The sequence below is a fragment of the Leucoraja erinacea genome, chromosome 10 (assembly GCF_028641065.1).
Source record: "Leucoraja erinacea ecotype New England chromosome 10, Leri_hhj_1, whole genome shotgun sequence".
Classification (NCBI taxonomy): domain Eukaryota; kingdom Metazoa; phylum Chordata; class Chondrichthyes; order Rajiformes; family Rajidae; genus Leucoraja; species Leucoraja erinaceus.
This window is the reverse complement of record NC_073386.1, coordinates 12,477,379-12,484,892: the sequence shown is the minus strand read 5'-3', so window position 1 is coordinate 12,484,892 and position 7,514 is coordinate 12,477,379. Positions and strand designations below refer to the sequence as shown.

The window sequence follows — 7,514 nt, the reverse complement described above, 5'->3', positions numbered from 1 at the left end:
ATGAGGTAGATGGGCGATCCTGACCTCCCATCTACCTCATTGGGGACCTTTGAATTATCTTTAATCTGGCCTTTTCTTGCAGTGAATGCTTATACCATTTATCCGTTATCTGGGCGCTGTGGATGACTTGATTGTAATCGTGTATAACCTTCTTTGACAGGGTGGCATGCAAACAAAAGCATTTTGCTGTATCTTGGTACACCTAATAAACGGTGATGAAAACAATGTCAAGGATTCGACATACAACAGAGTAATTGAAGGGTCCCAATTAAAATATTACCAAAAGCTAGAATCGAGAGAATGTGAAGAGGTATTGACAAAAAGGGTTATGGGCAGTGACCTTGAAGCCTGGCTATTTTTTATTGAAGAGATTTGTCGATGTAGAAACCTTACCAATGTTTGAAGAGACCCAAAGACTGAAAAAGACTGACTAATACTTAAATATGTGAAAAAGGGAAAGGACTGCGAAAATGAGGCAATGTTGGATTTGTTTGATAAAGCCCAATTACATTTGCAATAGATAGGGTGGACAGTCAGTACCTTTATTCCCCCCAGAGTGGAAATGTCAAATACTAGATGGCACTGTGGGTGGTGGGTGCTTGGAATGTGCAGTAAGAGATTGTGTTGGAGGCAGATACAACAGTGGCATCTAAGAGGCTTTTAGCTAAGCACATGTATACACAGGGAATAAAGGGACATGGATCATGTGCAGACATATGAGATTAGTTTATATTGGCATAGTCCTTGGCATGAATTTTGTGGGCAGAGGGTATGTTTTTGTACTGTGCTTTTCTAAGTCTAAGTAGACAGACACAAAGTGGTGGAGTAACTCAACGAAATTTCGTTGGGTCAGGCAATGACAATAAAGGAATTCAATTCAATTCAATTCAATCACTAGAGAAAAAGGATGGATGACGTTTTGGGTCAAGACCATTCTTCAGACTATGTGCGCTATGTTCATGATATGTTCAGGGTAAATGCCAGCACCAGTTTATGCGAGCTTTAATGGTTTAAACACTTCTGATTTTTATCTTTCTTGTGATTATTGCAAAAATTCATGTAACATTTGGGTGTCTTGCATTATAATGGAAATGTTTGCGCTCGAATCATCAAGTTGAAAAAATATTTTATACTCTATTTTAGCACTCGAATGAAATAAAACTGCATCCACTTCAATTAAGAAACATTTATTTTGTAAATAAGCAACATACTTCTTGAAAGATAAAGTGTGGCTGAAATCTCACACATGATAATAGTGCCACCGGTTTACTTTTTAACAGAAATCAGCCTCAACCTTGGTCAATTTCCACAAGACTCTTGTATAGCACAACTTAGGAACTTGCACAAAGTTAGGTGTTGTGTTCATTTACTGAGCTAGTGCCCATTTTAAAACACTTCATGGAAAAAAAAGTTAACAGAACTTTCTAAACACATATGCAACTATATACATCTGTGAATATCTTGGCTAGATGGTTTTCTTTTAAACATATAAACCACTTAAATATAATTTTACTGGGCAAATAACCAACCTTCATCATATTATCACAGTTTGTACCAACTAGTAATTTATTATATGCAATGACACAAAAAAAATCACTTGTTAAATAATTCCATAATAAATAATTAACTTACTGGTTGAAATGAAAATAAAGTTTAATTTTTACAGGTGCTACTGTAATAAAAATACATGCATTTGCTTGGAATTTATTCTCGTTGTCCAAAGTATTACAATCACTCCTACAGTACCAGGAACAGTACGCTTTCTCTATTCATTGTAAATAACAACTGTAATAAAACACAACTATATCATAACGCCAATAGGAAGAAAGTTTCCACTTTAACCACTGGAATCATTCAAGCCATTGGATAGTTGAAAGGTGATGATTCCTTAAGAAAAATTCATTATTCTGACAAAAGTTTAACAAAGATACTAAAAGGACAATGTTGATATCGTACTATTTCAACTTCTGTCTGAAGGCTTCTGGTTGTTGAATTCCTATATATAAGCTGTATCCAAAAACAACAAGCACCGAGTGAAAGCCGCACATGTCTCTATCAATATGGATCTAGTAATAAATACCAAAACATTTTCCTGTAGCAAATAGATAGGGCGGTATAGGCTTAGACACCACTTGCGAGACGAAAAGTTAGTCAGTCGTCGATGTATTGGACACTTTTATTCATTAATTAATGTAAAAAGACCTTAGTACAAAGCCTGTACCACATGATTAAAGGCATATTTTATATATCTATTTTAATAGCTATGAAATACTAGCTATGTAAGCTTACAAAAAAATGCAGCCTATAATTACTTGAAAAACATTTATTCTTCAAAGGCATGTATCAATATGCTAAGGCTACAATAAGTATAAAAATCTATGATATAAATCATTGTCAGTAATCAATTACTGTCCATTTTACATTCCGTGAGAAAAAATCTGTTATTTGTAATATGTGGTGTATATTTGTACATACTTGAAAACACTTTTGTGTGTGATTTCCATAAAGGCTACATGGTTTATTTATCTAACTGACCTCTTTGAAGATGCTTCTGGACAAAAACTGTGACTTCCTGTGGACCACGTAATCATTGCAATCCCAATAACACTTTTACACGTAGCAGGTGACAAAAATTCATCAGAACAGTTAAATATGTAAGTACCATCTATAGCAGTAGTAAGGAGAGAACCTCTAAATTGTCCATTACAGAATATGGCTGTACAGCAAAAGCTAACTGAAAATATATCATTTGCTCAATATATACGAATGATGTTGAATATGGGAGAAAATGCATTCACAGTTTATCGAAATAGCAACATAGCAAATACATTTTTTTCCACAAGGCTCAGGCTTTGCCAGTGTGCTTTTGAATAGGATGTAAAAATATCTTATTCATGCAAACATGTTTAACTATCAGCAACATTTCAATTAATTTTACAGCTGAATGGCACATTAAAACGGCTGAATTTATTATTGGAAAGTACAGATACTCTTCATCTCTTTTGACAAGATTGTCTTTCAGCGGGCTTCTAGGGTGGCGATTCATTCTTTATATGCTCTGGTGGGTGACGTTCCCTTGTAGAAGATATTCCTTGTGCTCTCTGGGCTGTTTCCTCTTTCAGGTATTAAAATGATGTTGGCTTTCCGCCTTAGGGTGGAGTCCCTACTGGAGGACACTGAGTGCGTTTCAGATAGAGCCTCGCTTCCTTCCACCGGTGTTACCCTGATGGTGGTGATCCCATGGTGATGGTGGTCGCCGCCGTCTGGGATGGTTTTCCTTCTGTCAGACGAAGCATAGCTATCTTTGAGCGGATCGCTGCTTTCAGAGTCCCTGTTAAGATCATTCAACTCGAAGGCTTGGCGGAGGCTCCCCTTCTCGCCGGCTTTCCATTTCCACGACCCACTCTCCTCGCTGCCCGACGGCACTTGCACCAGGGGTCTGTTGTTCTCTGGGTGAGCTTCCACCCTGACAATATTAGTGGGCTCATGGTCGGTCAGGGCTTTGTACCTAATCGATCCCGTGCAGCTCACGGTACTGCCGTCGGTACTTTTCGGACTGCCGTGCAACATGCCCTGCTGCTTGGACATGGCAATGACCTGCATGATTCTTGGCTGGGTGCTGCTTGCCCTGCCGACTCCGCTCTTCTCAGCTACCTTCAGCCACTTTGACCGGGCTGAGCTGGCTTTGGGAGACGTGCTGATGCACTCGTGTGTCTCTTCGGGTATGTGGACGAGTTGTGAGGAGCCGGGCCGAGACTGCATGCAGACTCTTACTCCTCCGCCAATGCTGCTGGTGCTGTTGTTGCCCGGGATGGTACCGGCTTGTATTTTCAAGTACTGGCTGAGTTGGGACTGTGCGTCTCCATTGAGACCGACTCCCACAGGCTCCGAACTTGATCGCATCTCCATGCACTTTGGTGGCGAGTGACCGGTCTCCGTCTCCATGACCTGCAGGGACAGTTTGCGACTTTCGTTCTTGGACTTCCACTGCGACAGGAGCTGCTTGGAGCGGGCAGAGTCCATAGATGCGTGAATGGATGCATTCCTTCTCGCCGTCTCGTCCATTGACGACGTGTTGACACGGGGCAGCGTGTTGCTGAAGGTCACCATGTTCTCCTTTGCCATCGGGCTGCGAGGAGTTATGATCTCAACATCCGCGCTTGTCCTCTTCAGGTTGGTAAGGGAGCTGGATTCCCTGTGGTTCCGGTTCAGAATACTTTCAGAGTGGTGTGATGAAAGTCCATCAATGCTACTGGGTGCTTTTCCCTGGAGTTGTCTACTGCTCTCCTGGCTGAGTTCTGTCAGCGATCTCAGCGGTTCTCTGTGAGGGGTTTGGTGGGCTAAGCCGTCATCACTCGGCTGGAAGTTGCTTACAGCATAGAGACCCTGGAGTGCAAAACACAAAATACGTCAAAATCTATCATCTGGAAACTGAACTCTATAATGCTAAATCTGAGGAAAGACATTCTTGCCATAGAAGGGAGTACAGAGAAGGTTCACCAGACTGATTCTTGGGATGGCAGGACTTTCATATGAACAAAGACTGGATAGACTCGGCTTGTACACGCTAGAATTTAGAAGATTGAAGGGGGGGGGTTCTTATAGAAACTTACAAAATTCTTAAGGGGTTGGACAGGCTAGATGCAGGAAGATTGTTCCTGATGTTGGGGAAGTCCAGAACAAGGGGTCACAGTTTAAGGATAAGGGGGAAGTCTTTTAGGACCGAGATGAGAAAACATTTTTCACACAGAGAGTGGTGAATCTCTGGAATTCTCTCCCACAGAAGGTAGTTGAGGCCAGTTCATTGGTATTATTAAAGAGGGAGTTAGATGTGGCCCTTGTGGCTAAAGGGATCAGGGGGTATGGAGAGAAGGCAGGTACAGGATACTGAGTTGGATGATCAGCCATGATCATGTTGAATGGCGGTGCAGGCTTGAAGGGCCTATTTTCTATGTTTCTAAAATGCTCGACATATAGAAGCAGCTACGCATCCCACACTGCTTCTGAAATTAAGGACTATTTAGTCCATTGAGTCAAATCAATGACAACAACGTTACATTGCAGCTTTGTACATCCCGGGGTGCTTCAAGGAGACATGTTCAGGCAGTGATTGTAGATTTTAAAGAGCACAAAAATGGCAATAGAGTGGAGAGGCAGAGAGCTGCGGCCTGACCATTTATAGTGAATTCACTTCAACTGGCGATGTGCAGGAAGACGCAATTGGAAGTGTAATTCTTGGAGTGCTGGAGTGGGTGAAAGCAATAGGAAGGTGTGAGAATACAGAGGGAAATGAAAAAAAGGGTAACGATTGCAAAATCAAGGCTTCAGAACAAATGTGGATCAGGGGGGTGAGATGATAAATTTGTAAAAGTTAGTTTAAATTAGAATGCAAAGAAAATAATTCCGGATGAATTGAAATCTACAGAGACTGGATAACTGAAGTTAGGCAAATGTACACAAAATGCTGGAGTAACTCAGCGGGACAGGCAGCATCTCCAGAGAAAAGGAATGGGTGACGTTTCGGGTCGAGACCCTTCTTCAGGCTGAAGACCAGACTAAATCAGTCACCCATTCCTTCTCGCCGGAGATGCTGCCTGTCCCGCTGAGTTACTCCAGCATTTTGTGCCTATCTTCAGTTTAAACAAGAATAGAATAGAATAGAATATGTTTATTGTCATTGCACAAAACTGAGCAACGAAATTCCATTTGCTTCCCCTCCGTTAAAAGAAATACAACACGACACCAATGCACATATGTACAGTTAATAGTAGAATATAAATACATTTTTAAAAGAGATTAAAAGAGGTATTCATCGAAGTTTTCTTGCTTCCCAGTGTTCAATTCTAACTCTTTTATCTGGTAGAAATTATTTTTTAGTCTTGCGAGCCTGCAGAGACCCGAATCGCCTCCCGGAGGGTAGCAGAGTAAAAAGGTGGTTGGCAGGGTGGGATGTGTCCCCACATGGCCCTGCGCAAGCATCGGGCCTTGTATATGTCTTCCAAGATTTTAGGTTTGTAATGTGCTGCGCAGTTTTTATAATTCCCTGCAGCGCCCTAGCCACAGTACAGTTGGCAAACCACGGGATTCCATAGGTGAGGATACTTTCCACGGCGCATCGATAGAAGGACAACAGCAGCGGCTGTGAGACGTTAGCTCTCCGTAGAGACCTTAGGAATACAGCCGTTGATGAGACCTCTTCACGAGAGTGACGGTGTTCATTTGCCATTTGAGGTCCTGGGAGATGTTTATTCCCAGGAACTTAAAGTCGTTGACTCTCTCCACCATGTCTCCTTTGATGTATAAGGGAGCAGCTTCCTCTCTCCTCTTCCTCCTTCTTGAAGTCAATGACAAGTTCTTTAGTCTTTGATGGGTTTAGTACCAGGTTGTTTTTGGTACACCAGACGGTCAGATAAACAAGCATCTGCAGTTCCTTCGTACACATTAGGCAAATGTAGGCAAAGTGCAAGATGAGATTATAAAATATACTTTTTAATTCTAACATCTAATTTGCTTGAGGTACAGAACATAACTTTCCCCACACCCCAGCAAATTCTTGATTTTGGAATAAACAGCTAATTTGAAAGTTACGCGGATTTTGCTTTCTCTATCCTATTCTTGGGCAATCCATTCCAGATTACTGTATCGTTTTTTTTTTCTTTTGATATATTGTTCCTCTTTATTACATGTAATGGCTTAATTGCATTTTGTTATCAATTTAAATGCAAAGTATTTTATTCCTCATGCTGTTCCTCTTGGTGGAAAGAAAATAATTTTGACATTAAAATAAAAATAAAACTGCCTATCCTGTCTCTCTCCTGCTACCTCTCAGCTTGAACTGCAGATACACCAGTGATTCAATTTTATCCCCCCCCCCCCCCCCCACCACCATGTACCACGTGATTCCTGGGAAAGTAGGTCAAGCCCTTGGTTCACAGGAATTGCCGAGCTGCTCTCTGCTCAACCCACCTTGTGTCCAATTGGAATATAAAGCTTTATCTGGATTTGTATCATAAGTGTTTTATGATGGTGAAGTTCACAGGCTTAAGGAGATTTTCTCCGTGTCTGAGCAAGCCTCATTCAGATGCATCAAAAACTATAGGTAGGCATGGCATTTTGATTTGAAGCACTTGGGAAATCAAATTTTAAAAACAAGTTTTAATCCTGGAGTATTAAGCAGACATTGGTGAATATTCCAGGGCATTTGAAAACAGATTGGCGAAGCCTTAATTTTCATTACTTTGAATCTCATGCTCACAAAAGACACCAGCAGGCGTAATGAATTTTATAGCAGGCTCTTCTGACAATACTGCAAAAGGACAGATCTGTCTCTAAAAGGGAGTGTGGTGGAATGGGACTCTCACCCATGAAATGTCATGTCAGGATATTACAACACACAGCAGACTGCTAGGCTGAAGAGTCTCATATCTTTATTGAGCCACTCAACAAATTGCAAATGCTTTCATAATAGGTTTATGCGTCTGCAAGCTGGGCTCAAATCTCCATTTATTCATCTC

At 41.2% G+C, this 7,514-nt stretch overlaps 1 protein-coding gene across 1 annotated transcript in view; it reads right to left on the bottom strand.

Annotated features, from left to right (window-relative positions):
* Nucleotides 1–1,171: 1,171 nt before the first annotated feature.
* LOC129700788 (phospholipid phosphatase-related protein type 4-like) overlaps nucleotides 1,172–7,514 on the bottom strand; it is a 68,302-nt gene continuing 61,959 nt past the window's right edge. The window contains exon 8 of the mRNA XM_055641486.1: nucleotides 1,172–4,386. Within this exon, the coding sequence (XP_055497461.1) occupies nucleotides 3,043–4,386 (1,344 nt within the window). The 3' untranslated portion in view covers nucleotides 1,172–3,042. The remainder of the gene's footprint in view (nucleotides 4,387–7,514) is intronic.